Source organism: Narcine bancroftii, chromosome 9, assembly GCF_036971445.1.
Source record: "Narcine bancroftii isolate sNarBan1 chromosome 9, sNarBan1.hap1, whole genome shotgun sequence".
Lineage (NCBI taxonomy): Eukaryota > Metazoa > Chordata > Chondrichthyes > Torpediniformes > Narcinidae > Narcine > Narcine bancroftii.
The window spans coordinates 29,503,258-29,525,836 of NC_091477.1; the positions used below are offsets into that span (position 1 = coordinate 29,503,258).

Here is a 22,579-nt window from a genome sequence, read left to right on the forward strand (position 1 = left end):
ATCCAAAATGCATATGGAAAATTAGAAGCATTGATGTAAAGCCAGATAATTTCTCCTTTACTTTCTGATCCTTTGTCCTTGAATCCCAATTGAAATTAATAGGATTTTTGGATCATGTGCCATATCCTGGAGGTGATTTCCCTGTGTAATGCTATTATTGGTTTGTAATAATCATGGTGAATCCCCATCATTGGTTCCATTTTATTTCTGTGGTATGACTAACTTGACTGCTCCTCTACTATATACTGTATACTGATGTCAATTATTATATATATCCACTGTTTCTTTGTCATTACCACAGTGACCACACTTCAACACAATGGTTCCTTCTCTTGTCTTTTTTAAGCAATGGAGTAGCCCAACGTTAACAACTGAAGATGTGTTGGCTGAATCAATGAACTTTGGAAGATTATTGATCGGATATTTGTTAGATACTAATCTCATTCCCTTGAAATCATTGGATGGAAACTGTTTGGGGAAAGTACAGTTTTTAATTTCATTAATTTTCTTTTATGGATGTTGCTTATATGGGCTTCCAGAAGGTACCAGATAATAGAATTTAAGCTAAATAGAAGCTTGTACAATTGTCATAGAGAAGAGATTGGCGAAGTAGTAGGAGGCAGAACATTGGGATAATGAATGATGTGCTTAAGTTGGCAGGATGAGAATGGTGGATTCAGGAAGTTGGTGATGCAACCATCAAATAGATTTTTAAATTCTTTTGTGGATGGGATAGAAAGTTAGTGACACCAGGGTAGGTAACATTGTAAATGTGTAGTTGGATTCATTATAATGTAAATAGTTATGGAATACATGAAGAGATTAAATAAAATGGATTTCAGTTTGGGCAAATGTAAAGCAATTCACTTTTGCTCCAGTGATTGTGTTGTCTCACCGAAGTATGGTGAATAGTCTCCAAAGTTCAACAAACTAGCTGAAACCATTGATTAAAATGTAGCCAAATGAAATGTGGTGACTGAAAAGAACACAAAGCCCATTGATTGGCATATTGCAAAGCAGCTTGCTTCAATTTGTATTGAAGGCCAGCCTTCATAAAAACATTTTATGTGTATTTCTCCAAAATTAGGATAGGTTGATTTCAAATCGTGGAATAACTGCAGATTTAATTTATAGAATCATATCTTATTAGACATGCCTTTTTAAAAATACACAGGGAATCTTTAATAATAGAATTTGCTTTCTTGCTCAATATTTATGATTTGCCTTTACAGATATTCTACTCCTTTTTGTTTTGGTCGTCTTAAGATCTGAACAGGATAGTGATGTATTTCAGAGATCTCATCAAAAGTGATAGATTTTTTTTAAAATGATCTTTTCAATGCATCTCCTATCACATTCCAAAATGTCTTGCAAATACTTGCTGTAAATTTAACGTGCTTGTGGCAGAGTTCTTATTGCAGGTGTTCTTTTGCAAACAACTCACAAAGGAATCAAGCTGTATGATTTAACATGGTCCATGATGAGACTCTTGCCAAATAATTCATGAATATTATTTTCCTCTTTCTCATGTTTTCTTTACATTTTAGTTACAAATCCTGCTGATAAAATTTCCAAAATTTGAGACTGCGTTTCAGTTTTATGTGCAACGTTCAGTATAAATGCTCTGAAATTCAACCGATAGTTTTGACAGTGACCACAAGATAACAAGTCTGTAGAATTTACAGACCAGTTCAGGCTTTCCTTTGATTTATTTTACAGCAAAATATAAAAATGCTATTATTGTGTTATCATGCATGTATAATAAAGAATTACATTTCCCAGTAGGCAACGTGCGCAGTTGGTGCAGGAACAAAATGGAGACTATGACAGAAGTCGAGTGCGTTGTTGGTTCAAACAGCTCGAAAAATGTTGTTTAAGTGTTAAAACCATGAAAGGTTGTTCTTCTTCAAGGAACAAATATAATATGTTGTCAGAAGTTTGTGAGTAAGTTTAAAAAAAAAGACAATGGTTCTCATATGGATAAGTTGAGTCCTCCCACACAAATGCAGTTTACCGGCAATCTAACCGATAATTGGAAAAGCTTAAAACAGCAATTCAATATTTATTTTGAGGCTGGTGGAGTGAGTGAGATCGATGAAATACAGAAAGCGTCTATATTTCTACACGTGATGGGTGAAGATGCCTTGGACATCTATAACAGTTTTCAAATTGATGAGACAGCTTTCACGTTGGACACTCTGATGACAAAATTTGAGGAGTATTTTGTTCCAAGTAAAAACGTTATGTTTGAGAGATTCAGGGTTTTCTCCTTTGACCAGAAACAAGGTATGAGCTTTGACCAATACTTAGCTGAGTTTCACACACTGAGTAAGTTCTGTGAATTTGGAGATTTGAAAAACTCACTCATTAGAGACAAAATAGTTTGTGGAGTCCGAGATAATGGACTTGGGGAAAGACTATTGCGTGAAAAAGATTTGACTGGAAAAGGCTGTGAAATGTGTAGGACAGCAGAGAACACACGAGCACAAGCTAAGGAGCTGCACAGGATTGACAAAACAATGCATGCAGTGAAAACGGGGAAGCAGCGCAGCAGGCGTTTCCCAAAGCTACAGCAAAGCAAAGAAGTAAGCTCAAACAGCAAATGCAGCAGGTGCAGGGCTAGACATATGCCAAAGATGTGTCCTGCCAATGGAAAGTCCTGTAATAAATGTGGGAAGAAGAATCATTTTGCAAAATGCTACAAAGCAGGAGCTACCAAGAGAAAGGTGCACACAGTGAATCAAGAAATGGAGGAATTCTTTGTGGATTCACTATAGACTACTGCTGGTAAAACAGAATGGATTGTTCCAGAGACAGTAACTCCATTTTAAACTGGAGCCCAGGTGAATTTGTTATCTATGGACGATTACGAGACCCTCACCATAAAGAGCAAAACTTACCCAGTGAAATTAAAAGTGACAGGCTACACTGGAGAGAACGTTCCAGTAAAAGGGGGCTCTATTGTGATCTTCAAACACAAAGGGCAGCATCTAAAATCACAGCTACTGATTGTAGAAAAGAGAGTACGGCCAATATTAGGTCTGAGTGCAAGTAAAGAACTCAATCTGTGTGATAGTACAGATTCTATCACCAATGTGTATACGTACAGATGGAAGTGAGGGATGACTGTGATTGGCTGAGAGTGTAGCCACACCTACTGGCAGGTCTTAAAAGATTGCTCCTAGCCAGACCAGGTCATTCTGGACTGGTCGACCTACTTGTGATATGCTCCAGTCTTTTAGTTAATAAAAGCCTTGGTTTGGATCAACAAGTCTTTGGTTCTTTCGATGCGCATTATAATTTTATTAACTAAAAAAAATTTGAAGGGATGGAGCGTTTGCTACGGCAGAAACGCCTCGACATCTACCCACAGTCAGCTACAGCCGCGAATGAATTTAAGCACTAGGTGAGATGCTTCAAAACATACATACAGCTCTCTGATCCTGCTGTGATAGAGGACAGCCGTCGACTACTAATATTGATGACTATGGTGTCCCCGAGAGTCTACCAGAGTGTCCAGGACACGACCACTTACGCCACAGCCATGAAGGTGCTGGAAGGGCTCTACGAGCGACCAGTGAACAGGGTCTATGCTTGGTACAAGCTTTCTACAAGGAGACAACAGCCCAGTGAGTCCTGTAAAAAGCTTATATTCAGGCACTAAGGGCAGTGGGCAGGGACTGTGCATTCACAGACAGAACTGCTGCAGAGACCACAGACGATCTCATTCGGGATGCCTATGTGGCCGGGGTTTGATCGAATGAGGTGAGGCAATGCCTGCTAGAATACGGGGGAGAAAACTTAGAGGACATAATCCAGATCGCAGAGACGATAGAGGCTGCGGTCTTAAGTATGGACATGTACTCTTGGGGCTGGACCCCACATTCTGATGTGAGTAGGATGCTCTCCCTCTACCCTACTACTGGCGCTATGCTGCCCGATGCAACCCCAAAGTGTTATTTCTGCGGGAAGAACAACCACAGCAGGTCCCAGAGCCTGGCAATAAAAGCCAGGTGCCAGAAGTGCCTTAAAAATGGCCACTTTGCTGCAGTCTGTCGCTCCAAAATGGCCATCGTCAAACACAGTGCCTCGTGTGAAGCCAAATTACTACACTCCATTTCAAATACTTCTTCCTCAGAGCTCTCGTCCAATGAGAGTGAGGACTTCACCGCGCGGCAGTGCCTAACATCACGGGGCAGACGCCGAGCGCGGAAGGTACAACCCACCCTCGCCGACCAGGCCTCAGCCCCGACCTCAATGCCTGCCGCCGCAGCCAACCAGGGACCCGCTGTCACCGCTGCCACTGACCAAGGACCCGCTGCTACTGCTGACCAGGGACCCACCAATGCCGCTGACCAGGGCCCACCGCCGTCCAGGGACATGCCGACGCTGCTGACCTGATAGCCACCAACGCTGCCATCTGGGGACCCGCCACTGTTGACTGCTTCCCCGCTGACCGCCCCCACCCCCCCGCCGACGCCAAGCAACGACCTCCAACACTTACCTTTGGCTGCAGGCAGCAACACCACCTTCCTGACACTTTTTTGAGGCCTCACTGTTTGTGTGACGTCATCACGCAGGTCTCCACTGTCTACATTACAAGTCTCTGCCTCAATAACCCTTGACCAGGACTCTCCCAACCCCTCACAAAAGCAATGAATCTGATTAAAGTGCGTGGACACTATACCACTTGCTTATTTGACTCGGTCAACTGACAGTTTTATCCGCCCTGACCTGGCCCACTGTTGCGGACTAGCTGTTCTCCCCACTACACAGAATTTCATTGGCGACCAGATCGCTCTTGACTGGGGTAAAGGGGTACTGCGTGGTGACCCTGAAAGTCCAGGGCATCACGTTCACAGACTTCAAACTATTAGTCCTTCCCCAATTGTGCACCCCTGCTCTGCTGGGACTGGATTTTGAGTGCCAATTTCAAACCATTTCCCTGCACTTTGGGGGGGCTCACGCTCCGCTCTCTGTCTGTAACCACTCCACCCCGGGAACCTCCTGCCAGCAACAGCCCGAGCCACCTGCCCCCGTGCCCTGGGGCTGCAGGCAGCAACACCACCTGTAGTCTCTCCAGCCTCCGAGTTGCTCCGCCAACACTTTTCGCAAATCTCACCCCTAGCTGGAAGCCAGTGGCCACCAAAAGCCGGCAATATAGTTCTGAACACAGGAAATTTATCACAAACGTGGTGCGCAGACTGCTGGATGAGGGTATTATTGAACCTAGCTCGAGTCCATGGAGGGCCCAGGTAGTGGTTGTTAAAAACGGGAAGAAGCCGCAGAAGGTGGTTGACTATAGCCAGACTATCAACCGCTTCACGCTCCTGGATGCGTACCCCCTTCCACGATCACGGATGTGGTGAATCAGATCACCCAATACCGTGTATTTTCCAACATTGACTTACATTCGGCCTATCATCAGCTCCCGATCCGCCAAGAAGACCAACCTTTCATAGCCTTCGAAGCGAATGGGCGGCTATATCAATTCCTCAGGGTACCCTTTGGGATATGCTCCAGTCTTATAATTAATAAAAACCTTGGTTTGGATCAACAAGTTTTTGGTTCTTTCGACGCGCATTACAATCTGGTGAAGAGTTTTCATTGTGGCTTCACAGACTGAACATGAGTGCACAAAATTCATGGAAGAGTATGCAGATGTCTTTGAGGGGTTTGGATGTTTACCTGGTGTACACAAGATCCACGGCGATTAGGCAGTGGCTCTTGTTGTCCATGATGCAGGAAAGTTCCGTTTCCACTTAGACAAACTTAAACAAGGACTAGCACGCGTGGACAGATGAAAGTCATACAGAAAATTGAAGAACCTACAGATTGGGTCAATTCACTGATCATCATGCAAAAAAAAGGACCATTGTGTATATGCTTGGACCCAAGAGATCTCAATAAAGCCATCAAGGGAGAGTATTTTAAATTGCTGACATGGGAGGAAATCGTGCCCCAGTTTGCAGTTGCCGAGTGGTTTAGCAAGCTTGTCCCATCATTGGGGTTTTGGCAGACGAAGCTCAATCAGGCAAGTTCGAGACTATGCATTTTCAATACTCCACAAGGAGGATACCACTTTCTTCGGCTACCATATGGGATCTTGTCCGGACCAGAAATCTACCATAAAACCATCCTCATGATCTTTGAAAGTATATCTGGAGTTGAGATCATGATGGATGACATCATTGTATAGGGGTCCATCAAGAATGAACTGATATGAAACACAAAATGTCAATTTGAAATTAAATAAAGAGAAATGTGGGTTTGGTGTAAAGATACTGACCTTCATAGGAAACGTAATATCTGATCCAAGAGAGACCTCAACAATTGAGAATTTTGTGAGGTCCCAAAACAAAGATGTTTCTCAGAGCTTAACCTGGCTAAGTTCATCCCTTATCTGTTGACTGTGTCATCACCACTTAGGACACTCCTTGAGCAGAAAAATGAGTGGATCTGGTCGCACGAGCTTCCAGGCACTTAAAAAAAAAAAGTCCTAACAGAAGAGCCTGTACTAAAATTTTATGATCCAGATAGGCACACCAGGATCTCAGATGATGCATTCTGACATGGCCTTGGAGCAGTACTACTGCAGCAGCATGAGGATACATGGCAACCTGTGGCCTATGCATCATGGGCTTTAACAAGTGCAGAAACCAACGAAGCACAGATAGAGAAAGAGCTTCTTGCCAGCATTTATGCATGCAAAAAGTTCCATCAATACATTTATGGACAAGCTCTTGAAGTTGAGACAGACCATAAACCACTGGTCTCAATTATGTCCAAACCACTGAATGACTGTCCCATGAGAGTACAGCACATGTTGATAAGGCTGCAGAAATATGATGTGAAAATGATCTACACGCCAGGAAAATACATGTTTGCAGCTGACGCCCTGCGTCGAGCAGTTGACAAAAAAGAAAAGGATGACCAAGAGGTTAATGCGAAGATACAGGCCTATGTTGGCATGATTATCACCTCATTTCCAGTATCGTGAGATCAGGAAAGCAACAGAGACAGATGAAACAATGAAAAAGATCAAAGAAACAATACAGAAAGGATGGCCAGCAGCTAAGAAGGATGTCCAATGGGTATTCGGGATTAGTGGGCATGCAGAGATGAACTGTCAGTTGTGAAAGATATAGTCTTCAAAGGGAACAGATTTGTGATTCCAGTGTTGCTTTGCAAGGAAATGCTCCAGAAGATAGAGGAAGGACATCTTGGTGAGTAAAAACGCAAAAGTAGAACTTGAGAGGTGATGTACTGGCCAAGAATGAACCAAGACATAAGCCAGACCCCTGCTTCATGTAAAATAGGCCTTACCTATAGACCAAAGCAGCAAGAAGCACTGTTTACACCACACCCTGCCCCAGACAGGCTATACTTCAAAGTTGGAGTAGATATGTTTGACTGTAATTGGAAGAGTCATCTAGTAGTAAAAGAGTATTTTTCCAATTACCCAGAGGTGGCAACACTGCAGCCAACATCCAGAAAAGCAGTTATCACTTTCATGAAAGATGTGTTTGCGAGACATAGAGTTCATTGTGAAGTGATATCAGACAATGGTCCACATTTTTCGAGCAGTGAATTTGAGTCCTTTGCCAATACTTGGAGGTTTCGATATATAACATCAAGCCCACATCACCCAAATTCCACTGGTCTAGCAGAGAGTTCTGGAAAGGTGGTGAAGAGCCTCATGAAGAAAGCGCATGATGGACGACAGGATTTTCACAGAAGTCTAATGATTCACAGTAGTACGCCACTAGAGAATTGCCGTTCTCCTGCCCAAATGCTGATGGGCCGACACAGACATGCCAACCTTCCAATGCATGAAAATCCGTGGACAACTGAAGGAGGGCACAAGGTCAAACAGGCTAAAGTGGAAAAGGAAGTAAAACAGAAACCGTATCACGATAAGACTGCAAAAAGCCTTTCAGTGCTGAAGCTTGGAGTTCAAGTGCGAATCTGAGATTCCAGTTCTGGCATGTGGTCCATGCAAGGATATATGCAAGAGGAAATAGAACCACATTCCTACCAGATTGACAGAAGGAGGGACACATTGAGAAGGAACCGCATGGATCTACGATCGCAAGCTCCAACCCATGGCCATGACCCATCACCTGTCAGTACACAAAAAGGGCTGGCACACATAGAAAAGGAACATGTTCAGAGTTCACAGAAAGGCTCAAATACTCACGCAGAAAATGCAAGCAGTACATCAGTGGAAACGCATCCCAGACCAAAAAGGACTGTTAAACCCCCTCATAGACTGATTGAAAGCTGCTGAGTGGAAAGAGACTAGCCACAGAAAAAAGATACCCTTGTTATGAAGACATAGTATTGTGTTTGTGTTTTTTTTAATAAAGGGAAAAATGTGTTATTATGCGTGTATAATAAAAAACTACATTTCCTAGTAAGTCATGCATGCGGTTGGCGTGAAAACAAAATGGAGACTATGACACAAGTCGAGTGCGTTGTTGATTCAAGCAGCTTGAAAAATGAAGTTGTTTTAGCATTAAACCCACACAAGGTTGTTCTTCTTCAAGGAACAAACTTAACAATTACCACCTGCACTGTACACACCAACATCACACAGCTGATCAACACATTCCTCAGACAAGAGGGATTGGTCATTAATCTTATTGCTTGTTTTGACAGACACCTGCAGTGTTCTGAAAGTAAAATGTAAATTCCGTATGGTTGACACTGATTGCCAGCATAATTTTTTTGACAATAAAAATATTTTTAAAAATCCAAGTTGCCTTTGGAAGGGGCTTTCTCCATTTTTTAAAAGCAGGATATGCTGGAAATTTTCATAATTTTCTTTTTTATTATTTTAGATTTTCAGCATCTGCAGTTAGTTTTAGATTCTCAGTTTTTTTATCTGTTTGTCAAGCCCCAGGCATGATATTAGGATAATTAAATATCAAGCAAAAATAAGCAGGGTATTTGTGCTTTTTCTTTTAAAGAGCCAGCAGCTGCTGGGAAAGTGTTAAAACCTTCAGAGTTTATGGAGCAGGAATATTCTTTCTTGCTCCACAAAACAACTTTGCAGCTGCTGGCCCAGCCTCTCTCCACATCATGAAACTCCTTCTGGGGCTACGCTGTCCTGTACACTGAATCTGAATGAGGCTGGAGACTCAGTCACTATTTCATTGCAATGGCTGGTGAGTAACAAAGACTGGTCAGTGACACAAGTGTTAAAATCATCTCTATTGTGTGGGAAGCATCAGTTCATCTGTTTGTTTCACAGTACTAAGAAGCAGCAAACATATGAATGGTTGAAGTAGTTTCTGGTTGGGGAAGAGTTTATCACAAAGGTAGTAAATAATCCCATCGTAATATTTTATTGGAGTCAAGAATCAAAATCTATAAAGTAGTAAACAACAGATTACTTCATTACTAAGATTTTTTTTAAAGTAACAGTCATTCTGTCTGGAATTATGTTGGTTTTGGTGGTGACCTAGAAATATTGAAGTTGAACAGAAAAAAAAGTCAGAAAGTTGTTTAAAAAAGACCCAGGAATTTATTGTACTGTCTTTGAGAGGTCAGAGATTATGATGAATACCAGAAAAAAATTTAAGTTAGATATTTGAGTTCATTGATAATTAATGTACATTTGTGTTTAGCTCCACTCAGTAAATATTGCAATTTGAATACAATAATTTAAACTTTTATATTATTGATTTTATTCCCTGTTATAGCTGTTCCTTTCCCATTAAGTCATCGACTGACCATGAAGGAAGTATTTGACTGTGACGGCAAGCCACGGGTTGATCTTTTGAAGGCTCATCTCACCAAGGAAGGAAGGGTAGAAGAAAATGTTGCACTTCGAATTATTAATGAAGGAGCTTCCATTCTTCGCCAGGAGAAAACAATGTTGGACATCGAAGCTCCTGTGACAGGTAAAATTACATTGAATTATCATTTTGAGATGCAAAACATCTTTCAACCAAATAAAAATGTGATTTGTAGTTGCAAATATTTAAATAAATTACTTTGATTATAAAGGAAGAAACAAACTCTCTTGGTCAGGCAGCATTGGTGGAAGGAGATAGAGTCAATATTTGACATTGAAACCCTGCATCAGGACTCTGGAACTAATATTGTACATTGCTGAGTACCCCTTTTATTAGAAATTAGCAGAGATATTAAAAATCTCATATTCTGCCACTGGAAATTGGAACTTTGGGGTGGTTGGGGACATGGTTGTCTGGAGATCGGGGGCTTTGAATGAGAGTGAGTTGGGGAATCGGTCACTAATTATAGTGACCTGGGAGCAGAGCAATGTCATTTCTGAGGAATTTCAAAGACTTAAAGTTCTCACAATTTGTAACAAGATTCAGAAAAAGTTGAGAATACTCTTGTTCAAGGAGAGGGGGTGGGAGTTCTGTGTCACTGACAGGCATGCTTGGGTTACATAAATATTTTGTTGTTTCTTCGCTGAAGTTCACAAGAAAAACGGTGTTGCACTAATTCTGAGAGATATGGTTTGAATCCTCTTATGAAGGTTTGGCCGAGACTGGCACCACACTAATTAATTTGCATACTCACCTTATTAGTTAATTTTGCACTTGTATTTTATTCAATTCTTTTATATATTTCTTTAACTTAATGTCATTAATATGACATATGGGAATGTAAACAGTGCACTATGGCCTCCCAAAAGGATATTCAACTCTAGATTGCTTACAGAAGTTTAAACAACACAGTGAGCAGGTTGTCTGTTTTTCATTGCATTTAGAAATTAATATTGGTCAGATATTATAAAGAAGTGCTTTGTTCTTCCTTGAATAATGCTGTAATATCTTTCATATTGAACATGGTTCAGACAATTTAACTCCTCGTTTAAACAACAACAAACAGTAGAGCAAATGCAGAAGATCCTGCCTTGGGTACTAAAATCTCAAATACATCTTTGAATGATGTGAAACCAAGAAAACTGAATACTTGCAGCCACAGAATAATTTTTCCAAATTTATGGAAATGCAGAAACAAATTCATGCAAATATTCAAATAGAGCAGCCCAGATATTGACCTGTTCTATTAAACCTGCACAAGTGGATCATTGCATGGTGCATTTTGGGGGTGGGCCTGGTGTTCCGGTCCACCAGAAAGAAGCTCTGAAACAACTAAAGTCAGGTTTGAATCTGGGGATTGAGGGAGTGCATTGACGGGGCTGGCTATTGTATGGGGAGGAATGCCTGGAGATCAGGGCCTGAATTGGAGGTAGATTGTGCTACCTGTAGATTGAAGCATTGTGAAGGGAAGAGAGAGTGAGGCACCTTGAAAATACAGGCAGGTTTGTAGAATTCATTGTGGAGAATAGAGGAGTGATGTATTGTGGAGGGTTGTGGGGCTAAAGAAGAGAATTTAATTAATCGAATTAAGGGTAATAATGTGATTGCTTCTCAGAACAATATAACCTAATTTCCTCATTGTTTTATGGGAAATGATGTAATTTCAAGACTGATGTTGTGAAAATCCCATCATTGCTACAAGGTTGTATCATTGTCCCAAAGAAGATGAGTGAATATCCAAAGTACCTGATCACTCAGGGTATTCTGAGTTCCAGAGCACTCTGCCCGATTCCTTATCCTGTGCACATAGAAAATCTGAGATTTGAGTGAGATGAGGAGGAGGGAGAATTATTTGAAAAACTAATTTATCAACTTGAGTTGGGAATGTATATTTGCCTCCATTTAAAAAAAAAACTTCTACCATATGCACCAGAAACCCATATATTGGCAGCCAGTAACATTTTTATGTTGTCACTGAGTCTCATTTATTTAAACAAATGATGTCAATCTGGATTGTTAACAATTTGCCAAACACATTTGCAAATATTGATATAATAACCAAAAATATCAAGGTGATGAACAACAATTTAATTAAATAATTCTTCAGTTAATGCATATTTAGATCTGGGACGCTGCTACAATTTCACTCTCTTTAACGAGGAGATTTACATTGCTATTTTTCACTACGGTGACCATTGTGCCATTCTCCACACAGAAGGACATGCACCACAGTACTCGTTTCACCAGCTTTGTCAATTTAGTCATAGAGTTTTACAGCACAGAAGTGGAGCCTTTAGCTGCAATCACAAAACTGTGTGTGATCCTGATCCTCACTAACCCCTCTTGCCTGCTCCCAAGTACCTATCCAAAGTACTTAGGAGTAAAGTATCCCACTTGTCAAAATGCCTTTTAAATGATTTATTTGTTTCTGCTTCTTCAAACTTGCTCTTAAATTTCTCCTTAGCCCTAAAATTTTCATGGGAAAAGACTCTGACTATCTACCCTTCCTCCAAACCCCACATAACCATATAAAACTTCACAAGATCTCTCCTCAGCTTCCCTCATTCCAATGAGAATAAACTCATTTTATTCAATTTCTCCTTGCAACTAAAGCCCTCCATTTAAGGCAACACCCAAATGAATCTCGTGCACACTCCCAAATGCGAACACATCCTTCCTGTAGTCAGCAGCAAATGTGGTCCAATCAACATTTTATACAACCGCAACATGACACCCCAACACTTACACACAATGACACGGCCTGTAAAGGGAGGTATACCACATACCTGCTTTATTCCCCTATTCAGCTGTGCTTCCACTTTGAGAGAACTGTGAACCCAAGGTGTTTCAGTATCTCAACCCTACATTTCATAGAACACTACAGCACAGTACAGGCCCTTCAGCCCTCAATGATGTGCTGACCTATATATTCCTTTAAAAAAGTACTAAACCCTCCCTACCCCATAACCCTCTATTTTTCATTCATCCATGTGCCTGTCCATTCCTTAAATACCCCTAATGTTTTAACCTCCACCACGAGCCATGGCAAGACATTCCAGGCACGCACAACTCTCTGTGTGAATAATAAATAAATAAATAACCCCGACGTCTCCCCTAAACTTCTCTCCTTCACTTTGTACATGTCCTCTGGTGTTTGCTATTTCTGCCCAGTAAAACAAGTGCTGTCTGTTTACCCTATCTATGTCTCTTATAATCACGTAGACATCTGTTAAGTCTCCTCTTATTCTTCTGTGCTCCAAAGAGAAAAATCCTAGCTCTGCTAACCTTGCCTCACAAGACCTTTTCCAATCCAGGTAACATCCTGGTAAATCTCCTCTGCACCCTCTCCATGACTTCCACATCCTTCCTATAATAAGGTGACCTGAACTGAACACAATTCTCTAAATGTAGTCTCATCAGAAATTTGTAGTGTTGCCACATGACCTCTCTGCTCTTGAACTCAATCCCCCTATTAATGAAGCCCAGCATCCCTTAGCCTTTCTTAACAATCCTATCAACCTGCGTGACAACCTTAAGGGATGTATGGATTTGGACCCCAAGACCCCTCTGTTTATTCACACTCTTAAGTAACTGACCCTGTACTCAGCCTTCTGGTTTGTCATCACCTCACACTTATCCAGATTGAACACTATCTGCCTCTTCTCCACCAAACTCTGCATCTGGTCTATATCTTTTTGTAACTTTGACAACCTTCAGCTCCATCCACAACTCCTCCAACCTTTGTATCATCCACATTATTCTGTCTCTTTATCCAGATCATTTATAAAAACCATAAAGAGCGGGGGTCCCAGAACAGATCCTTGTGGTACTCGAATGCTTTCCTTCCATTACTAGCTGCAAGCCAATTTTTTTTATCCACACAGCCAAGGTTCTATGCCTCATGATTTCCTGAACAAGTCTCTCGTGGGGGACCTAGTCAAATGCCTTGCTAAAATCTACATATACCAGCTGTACCCACATCAATTTCTTTTGTTACCTCCTCAAAAAACTCAATTTGGCTTGTGAGGCATGACTTTCCCTTCACAAAGCCATGCTGACTATCCTTGATAGACTGTACTTCTCAAAATGCTCAAAGATCCTGTCCTTAAGAATCCTCTGCCATAGTTTGCACACCACTGACGTAAGGCTCACTGGTCTATAATTCTCAGGATTCTCTCTGTTACCTTTTTTTAAACAAGAGGACTACATTTGCCATTCTCTAATCCTCCAAGCACCTCCCCTGTAACCAAAGAGGAATCAAAGTCCAGCACACAAGCCTGTTCTATTCTGATCTCACCCTGATCAAGGTCCTTTTCTCTTGTGAATACTGAATCAAAGTATTCATTTCCAGTCATGAATTTTGCTTTCCAAGAAGGCTTGCTTCTTGTAAATCAAGGATTTATTGTATGTGGTGTTGATGTTTAGTCCAGTCATTGAAAGCCTTTTGGAGCTTAATATTAAAAACAGGAGTAGAACTTTCAGCTCCTTGGATTTGCTCTGCTATTCAATAGGATCATGACTGGTCCAATCTTGACCTAAACACAAGTTTCTTGCTTTCTTCCCATATCCCATGACTCCTTTAAATTTTAACATCATTTATAATTCAGACCCTATCCCTAAAAAAGGTATAATTTTAAAAAATGCACCAAAGAAGATGCAGTGTTACAATTCTCCTCAAAGCAGGGATCAGATCCAAGGGTCACAATCTCAAAATTAGGTGTTAACCATTCAGGACAGAGATGACAAGAAACTTTTGCGCTCAGGCAGATGAAAGGAAATCTCTGGAATTCTTTGCTGTAGAATTCCGCAGAATCTCAGTTATTGGGTACCTTAAAGATTGAGATTGTTAGATTGCTGTGAAGTCAATCAAGAGATGCAGGGTTAGAGCAGGAAAGTAGAGCTGAGATGAAGGATTCTTATTGAGTGGTGGAGCAGCCATGAGGAGTTGAATATGCTCCTGTTTTTACTTTATGTTCTTGTGTTCAGTCGGATGTTGAATAAGATGTCACTTTATTGTTTTACTGCTTTTTTTTCTTCAGTCTGCTAGCCATCCCTCTTGTTCGTGGCCACTTTCCTAAATTGCCGATAGTTCCTTTAACAGCCATTGGTTTAGTCTGAATTCTGCCTCTTCATGTTTACTGCTTAATTTCATGGTTAAAAAAAAAGCAATGTTCCCAGGTTTTCCCAGCAGAACAGACAGCTACGTTTGCTGTGAGGTGGCTTTATTTTACTATCAAGAAATATGGGTGAAGGACAGCTGTTGCTAATTTTGTTCCACTTTCCGAACAAAAGCTCAGAGCAGCTCCCACTCTGGCATCGTGACTGAATCGTAGGGGAAATCATGTTCATTTATGAAACTGGCAAGTTTCCACTCTTCCTCTGATATGGCCTGGCAGAGTCAGAGCAACTCCCTAGAAGAAACTCCACCATGGCCACAAAATAATTGTGTTTATTAAAATGAGGCACAGCATTCTCATGTATATTTAGTTTTGCAGCTAATTTTCTGATCTGTTCATTACATTCTTTGGGGATTTATGCTCTGATTTAGACTGCATGTAAGTCGCTTGTATATTCCAATGCCTAATTAAAAACGAGCTCTGACAATTTGTGTTGAGCAGAATAAGCTAGCTCCAACCTTGTAACGACTAACACATCACAGAGCTTCATTGCCTATTGTCTGCAGCAGTGGTGTTTCCTATTTAGTTGAAGGGTTCCCTTGGACGATCTGTCACTTGGATGAACTCGTTATCTGACTGTTCATTGGAAATTTGGCTTTTAAACAAAACCAACATGAATCTAGGTTAATCTGCCATTATCCCAAATACATGACAATAAACAAGTCGATTCAGTTTGACTCTGCAAAAGACCATTTGTCCTTCACCTACGTTGGAACTGATGTTCCACTGGCATTTGATTTATTAATTTGATTAAAGAAACATCACACTTATCTAACTGGCCTGGATTTTACACTAGCAATTACGGTAAGGCTATCAACGTTCTCTGTTATTATCATCAAGTAAATTAGACTACACCTGGTTCTGTAAATCTGTCTTGTTATCCCTTAACAGCAGCAAGTGAAAGATGCATAAACAAATGGGTTATTGAACTCAAAATTTATTAAAAATGGTCAGTAATATAATTATCTCGATAAACTCAACACCCAAACATAAGGCTTTATAGCAACTATATACTAACAATGGATATTTATAGTGTGTATGTGAAAAAAAATACCTAGACCATTACAGTCTAAGCCCAAATATCCCAAAATAAACTCCCAAAACAAAACTCCCAAGTCAGTCTTGTCAAAAGAACAGTCCTAGAATCTGGTCTCCAGGCTTTAATGTCTTAGTTCAATAGTTCACAGGTCTTTGAGATGAATATGGAGAGAGATGACTGCTGTCAGTGAGCAGACTTACGACCTTTGCAGGTGAATACAGGAGACTTTCCTTAGTTTCTCGTGTGGTAACGATCACCTTCAGTTTTCTCACAAGGGAGTTTCTCAGTGACCTCCTAGTCACTAGCACAAAGTCCGCACTTCCGAAGCCCTTGTTGGGGTTGCACCAGTGACCCTCTGTCACACAAAGTCTTGAAAGGGGACTGTAAAAACCCAGGTCAGACATGCACTCTGGGAATCAGAGAGTGAATCTTCTGTCAGAACAGCAGTGCTGGCACCTGCAAACGGAGCAGCTCAGCCTCCTGCCTTTTTGCTGGAGCTCCAGGTGAACACACTGACAGTTTGTTTCTCGGCGTGCCGGAAGGTTTAACTGCTGCAGTGTGTGTCTTCAGCATTCCTGATTGGAGGAGAAGGGTGGACAGCAGTGGGTATGCTCTCAGTAAGCCCACCTCTCGCGCTCCTCATTGCTGTTCACTCACCCAGCTTGCTGCTTTGGAACTCTACATAGTGTGTGCTCCTCTCTCCTGCAGCACAGTCAGTCACTGTCCCTGGTCAGAAATAAAATTGTCCATGGTCCATAAAAGTCTCATGTGCCCTGCTTCTGAATAAGCATTACTAAAGCAGCTTGCCAAGAGATTTCTATTGCATGTTGCAATGTTCACTCACTGAACACAACAGAAATAATGGATAGTAATTCAGGTGTATATGAACTTTCGGTATTAATAGCAGTCCTAATCAAGCCAGGAAATCATTCAACAATGAGAGTTGCATATAGAATCTTATTCCTTAAAATACAACAAGAAGAGAATTTTTTTAATTAAAATGTTTTTACTTTTATAATCATATCTTTTTTAATCTCCATAGCTCAGATGCTATCAAGTTCCTTCATTGTTTCTCTGTTTATTTTACATCCTTTGTGAGGATTTTTTTACTAAATTAAATTTTAATTTATGTTCCCTGGTTTAGATACTGCAAATTGCAATAAAACTCTTTGATTGACTGGACCTGCAGCTGTTTGTCAGTTTGAAAAGAATCTCCACTTAAAAGTCACAAGGAAGTAAAAAGAATAATGAATGAAGTGAACAATTCCTTTTCCACAAAGCACAATATCAGATTCATTATGTTTAACATATCCTTTAAGTTACCATTTGAACACCTTTCTACTTTCCAATCAGATATGCACATGGTGAATCTGGAGTACACCTGGTTTGTAAAATGCTGCCAAGTCTACATCTCACTCTCATCTTTGCCATTCTCCCTGGCTGGGAAATTAGATTTCTAAATTCTTTATTATTCTATTTTTAAGCTACTTTATATGTTTTGCTTTTTTTTTATATTGGTCAGCTTTATAATTCAGATGTTTCAAAAGTGTGTATAATAAAACATTATTGCCTGTGCATCAAGTCAGTTACCCTTTTATTCTGAATTTTGAAATTCAGTTGTATGAATTCTGAATGAAAATTGAAAACTCAAAGCTAAAATAACTTGAATCAAGCACGTTGATTTAACTTGAAGTTCTTTTCAGGAATAGAAGGTCATTTAACTCTTGATTTCAAAAACTGCTTGAATGCACCAGTTCAAATGTATTCATTTTTCAGAATTCATAGAACAGAATGAGAATAACTGTTGAGCCTTAGAAGCACTTATGAATCTTGGCTCCTCAATACAGAATGCTGTCTCTCAGTTCTTGTTAGATATAATTTTCTTTGCTGGTGATTGGCAAAGATAAATGCATTGTTGATGATGCACTTGATTGATCGCATTCCAGATCTATCACATTTCATGCACAACTACGGAACAGCCAGTGAGGAACCTAACATGGCATGCAGCATGCATATTTCAGCCAAGGTTAGAAATATGCAGGATGTTTGGTTAGTGCAGGTTGTCCCGACTTATGACCATAATTGGGACTGATGATTGGTTCACCCACTACACCCGATTAAACAACATAAAGAAATTTAAAAAAAGAATTTTGACAAATGAATCTTTAATGAAGAATGTAAACATATGTACAGTAACTTCGATAAAGATACTCCTCAATCCCCATATGTTCTTCTAATATATAATAAAGTCATTGGACTTGGGCGTCGGACTGCCATGGGGAATGGGGACTTCGGGCTGCCACAGAGAGCGGGGATTTTAGGGCTGCTGTTGTGAGTTGGGACCACTCTATATAGTACTTTTAACACAAAATATGTACTTGTGTAATAGTTTTAATAAAGATTTTTTTTAAGTTGGCCGTATGTGCGGGTGGACGTAACTCGTGTAGGCCGGAAGTTGAGGACTACTTGTATTGCAAGATACGTGCTGGAAGTAAGAGCTCGGTGCATTGCTTATGTAAATCAGAAGAGCAGCATCTATTTGCAAAATTAATTTCTGACTGACTGTAGCATATATCACGTAACTTGTGGTCAGTTTTCTCAAGATCATGGGAGGCAGACCAATCATTGCTGAAGGGAATGCTGGAGGTTGTATCCAACAGAGATGTTGATTCTTTTATATTCACCCTGAGTGTGAAATATCAAAGGACAGGGGTGTTCTCCTCATCTTGGATTCACCTGTGATTGGTATCCCAGACAACCAAATTGGCTTAAACCCACTACAGAATAAGGAAATTGAAATTACAATAAACTTTTGCAGCCCACTTGCACTATCTAATGGGACCTGCACAAAGACAGTTTAATCCTGAAGTTGTGAATTGAAACATGCGTGCCAAATACTAAGACAGGATGAGATTTGGAGGTATTCAAGTAGATGAAGAGGTTTGTTTATCAGTAATTGCAGTGAGATCAGCTGGATAGTTTTAGTACAGTATGCATAGTTAGGTCTGAATATTCCATGAAGATAAATTGTCTACATATTTGTTGAAGACAAACAAAAATGTGTTAATGTTATAAGAGGAAACAAGGAAGAAAAAGTGTATTTGCCCCGTACGTTACACAGCTAACACAGGCAAGAATGTTGAACACTTTTGGAGACTGTTCTTCAACCCTGGAGTGAAAAGGTTGGCATGCAATGCAGATACCATTGCTCTTGATGGTAGAAGTTAAATAAAGTTGTTAAATAAAGATGGTTAAACTTTGACAATTTTTTCTCCTGAGTTTTTAAGTTTTATAAGTGCAGGGGTAGTGTAACCCTTTTTCTGGAAATTTTAGGCCAGTGCCTTCATCTGCATTTAATATTTCAATAAATGGCAGTGCAAATGCATTAAAATTGTGCCAGTTCTAGTGTTATGATGAGAGCCAACAGATCATGAAGGGATCAATCAAATCCAGTTGACCTAGTTATCCTCCAACTTTGAAGTAACCCAGTCCCCAGGCTCAAAGACATGCAAATTACATTGAATGCACACATAGCAATCAAACTGCAAACATTAAAACTCAAAATACCAGGCAGGAATAACATTGTAAGCAGGCAAAGAATGACAGAGTCTTTAATGATGTAAGGACACCCTGAAGTACAAAAAGTAATCAAGTACTCTTGAAATGTCATCACTGATAAAACACAGATATGTGAAGCAGAATTATAGACGATAAATGTGCAAGATATAATTATAATTATTTGTAAGTACTTTTCTTCATCCTTGAAGCTATAACCTGATGAGATCTCTTAAAAAATTATACCTCTCATTTCTTTTACTCATTACCTCTTTCTTTCTTGTAGTAGCACATGCTGAAGTGATACTCCGATCTCTTGACTCACAATTATGATTTCTGATAATGCTTACTGATTCCTTTCAAGCGATAGTATGTGAAATGAATTTTACCACAAAAACCATTGCATAATGGTCCAGAAATGCAATCAGTTACGAACCTCCCATGTTCCTAGTTGAATGCAAGCTTACCAGGAGAGATTCTGTGAACCTCCTTTTGCACTGTAGAGATAAGAGGGCCATCTTTGGAATAATGATAGAAGGTGGGGTGTAGAAAAAGTTGCAGAATGAGTTCATTCGTTAAAAATTATGGGCGTACCTCAACAGCTAGTTAAACCAAATACCCTAAATTAAGCAGATCTAAGTGGAAAATCATTCAAAATGTTTCTGACTTTCAAAAACAATTAAGCATTCCAAAAACATTAAAAGCAAAATAAAATTCCATGCCATTTAAAAGTTATCAAGGTGCCTAAGTTATTTAGGAGATATGAGAGTCAGAGTTATCTAGCATAGAAACAGGCCCTTCAGCCCAACTTGTCCATGGCAGCCAGGTTGCTTCCTGAGCTAGCCCCATTTGTCTATGTTTGGCCCATATCCCTCTTCATGTACCCACCGAAATGTCTTTTAAACATTGAATTTTTTTCACGCTTCTACTCTTTCATTTGGCAGCTTGTGCTACAAAGTCACCACCCTCTGTTTGGAAAAAAAAATGCCTCTCAAATCTCTTTTAAATCTTTTCCCTCTGATCCTAAATCCATATCCTCTAGTTTTAGACTCTCCAAACCTAATGATTTTATATACCTTGATATTTACTGTGAGTAAATGCTGTGCATTTTGTATATGTATTGGAGTGTCTGGGATGGAGAAGATAAATTTTTAGGATAACAAGACTGCAGATGCTGGAATCTTGAATGAACAAAGAGAAGCTCAGCAGCTTAGACTGCATCCATGGAGAGAAACATTCAACCAAATGGGGGGATGCAAATAAAATGACGCATGTTTTATGCCCAATTGTAGAATTATTCTGGAACTTGGGTTTGAAGTAAAATCAAACTATGGTATCAAGCTATAAGAATGTTAATGTTTATTTCAGAATTGTTAATATAGGAAATTCTGCTTGGGATATAGATTTTTTTTAGCAACTTGGATGGCAATATTACCTTCAGAGTTCTTGCCTAGAGTTGTATCAAGGGAAAGTTATATTCTTGCCAAAATTATCCCCCACATTTGTTGAGTCATCTGTGTGGGATGATACTCTCGCTTTTCAAGTGTGACAATTAAGCAATTAAAACATTAGAAGAAAATGTAAACATAAGGCCAAAGGATCACTCTGAATCGATAGTTTTGAGCCATTCCTTACAAAAAGCTGGTTGAGCTTCATGATGGCAAAATTAGAACTTCATTGATTACAAATTCTAAATTTGAGATTTTATGATCAATCATTAATTTTAGTTTTTGGTCATTGCGTCAACTTCTACAGCTGCTTCTGCAGTTTTCATGATGTAAAATAAACACAAATACTAATCAATATTCCATCTGTTTCAAATTAGCTATCTGCCAAATTTGTCAGTGTTTGAAGATGCATGATCACAAAAATTCCTTTCAAAACACCAATGAATTGAAATGACTCTATGGGCTTTTGTGATGAAGCTAATTGCATTATTTGGTTCCTCACTGTAGGTCTCTTGTCTGCTTTTGAGACTTGAACTTTAGCTCAAGCGTTTGAGTTGTGATTGACTCTCCAGGGATCTGCTTTGGAGAGACTCACTGTCAAACAAATACACCCTGTAAATAAAACCTTCATATAGATAGTCTTCATGGCTAACAATAATAAATCTCCCACATCTATGTGACTTAACTTTCATCAATGATTGGACCGTTTCAGTTAGTTCTTTCTCTCACTTTCCTCCTTTGTCAATATTTGCTTTTCTGTTACTTGCTCTCTCATTAATGCCTCCAATGCTGTTCTCTTTCTGTCTCCTAATCTCATTCACCATCTGAAAGTACTCCAGTAAAGTGCCTTGGCATATTTTACTACTTTAAAGGTTTTACCTAAAATAGTCATTGGTGAATTTCATATACACTGATGCCCTGTTCAGCAATTCCTTAATTCATTCTAGTGCTCTTGCTTCTCTGGTCAGAACATTTGCAGGTCCTTGCCCCGTATTTTAAAGACGAGTTCACTCAGTCTGCACGCTGCTGTGCTGGGAACCTGGCATGAATTGGTACCCTCTTTTTTTTGTTTTCCCAACAATGAATACTTATGAATAACTATGAATAGCATAGATGGGAGTGTTGATGTTGTAAATTTAGGTTATTGGATGCCTTTTGATCTTTTTACAAATCCCTTCGCAATTCATAATAAGCTACCAATGAACTTTGATTTAATCTTTGCATTGATATTACTAATTTTAACTCTGATTTAAATCTTTGAATTGTTAACAACCAAGATTTTTAATTTGAAATGTATTTTATTCAATAAACCATGAAGCTCTCTTTGTTTACAGAGAGTGCCTTTCAACAGGACCCATTTTTCCACAATGTTGTCAACAGTGTTTTAGTCCTTAGAAGATCTAACTTATTGATCTATGTATCATAACTTATACATACATGCAAACAGAATGTCACACAGATATTTAACCCCATCACTTGCGTCACTAGGGGGTTGCAGACTGCACCAGATAACAGCATCAGTGGGGGTGACACCAAAATGACGGTCTATAAAATTTT

General features: G+C 39.7%; 1 protein-coding gene and 1 long non-coding RNA gene across 13 annotated transcripts in view; one reads left to right on the forward strand and one right to left on the reverse strand.

The window, feature by feature from the left end:
- The window catches only part of LOC138743373 (protein phosphatase 3 catalytic subunit alpha-like), a 150,605-nt gene that overhangs the window by 22,192 nt on the left and 105,834 nt on the right, over window positions 1-22,579 (forward strand). For 2 of the 6 annotated variants that reach the window (XM_069898660.1, XM_069898659.1), the window contains exons 1-2: window positions 9,039-9,170; window positions 9,708-9,908. In XM_069898660.1, the coding sequence (XP_069754761.1) occupies window positions 9,164-9,170; window positions 9,708-9,908 (208 nt within the window). In that variant the 5' untranslated portion in view covers window positions 9,039-9,163. Of the gene's footprint in view, window positions 1-9,036; window positions 9,171-9,707; window positions 9,909-22,579 lie in introns of those variants that run through there. The other 4 variants (XM_069898658.1, XM_069898654.1, XM_069898656.1 and 1 more) reach the window with 4 other exon arrangements.
- The window catches only part of LOC138743374 (uncharacterized), a 101,122-nt gene that overhangs the window by 15,311 nt on the left and 63,232 nt on the right, over window positions 1-22,579 (reverse strand). For 5 of the 7 annotated variants that reach the window (XR_011344842.1, XR_011344841.1, XR_011344839.1 and 2 more), the window contains one exon: window positions 9,739-9,899. The exons of 1 other annotated variant lie outside the window; for it this stretch is intronic. This is a non-coding gene — a long non-coding RNA (uncharacterized lncRNA). The remainder of the gene's footprint in view (window positions 1-9,738; window positions 9,900-22,579) is intronic. One more of the 7 variants, XR_011344844.1, reaches the window with a different exon arrangement.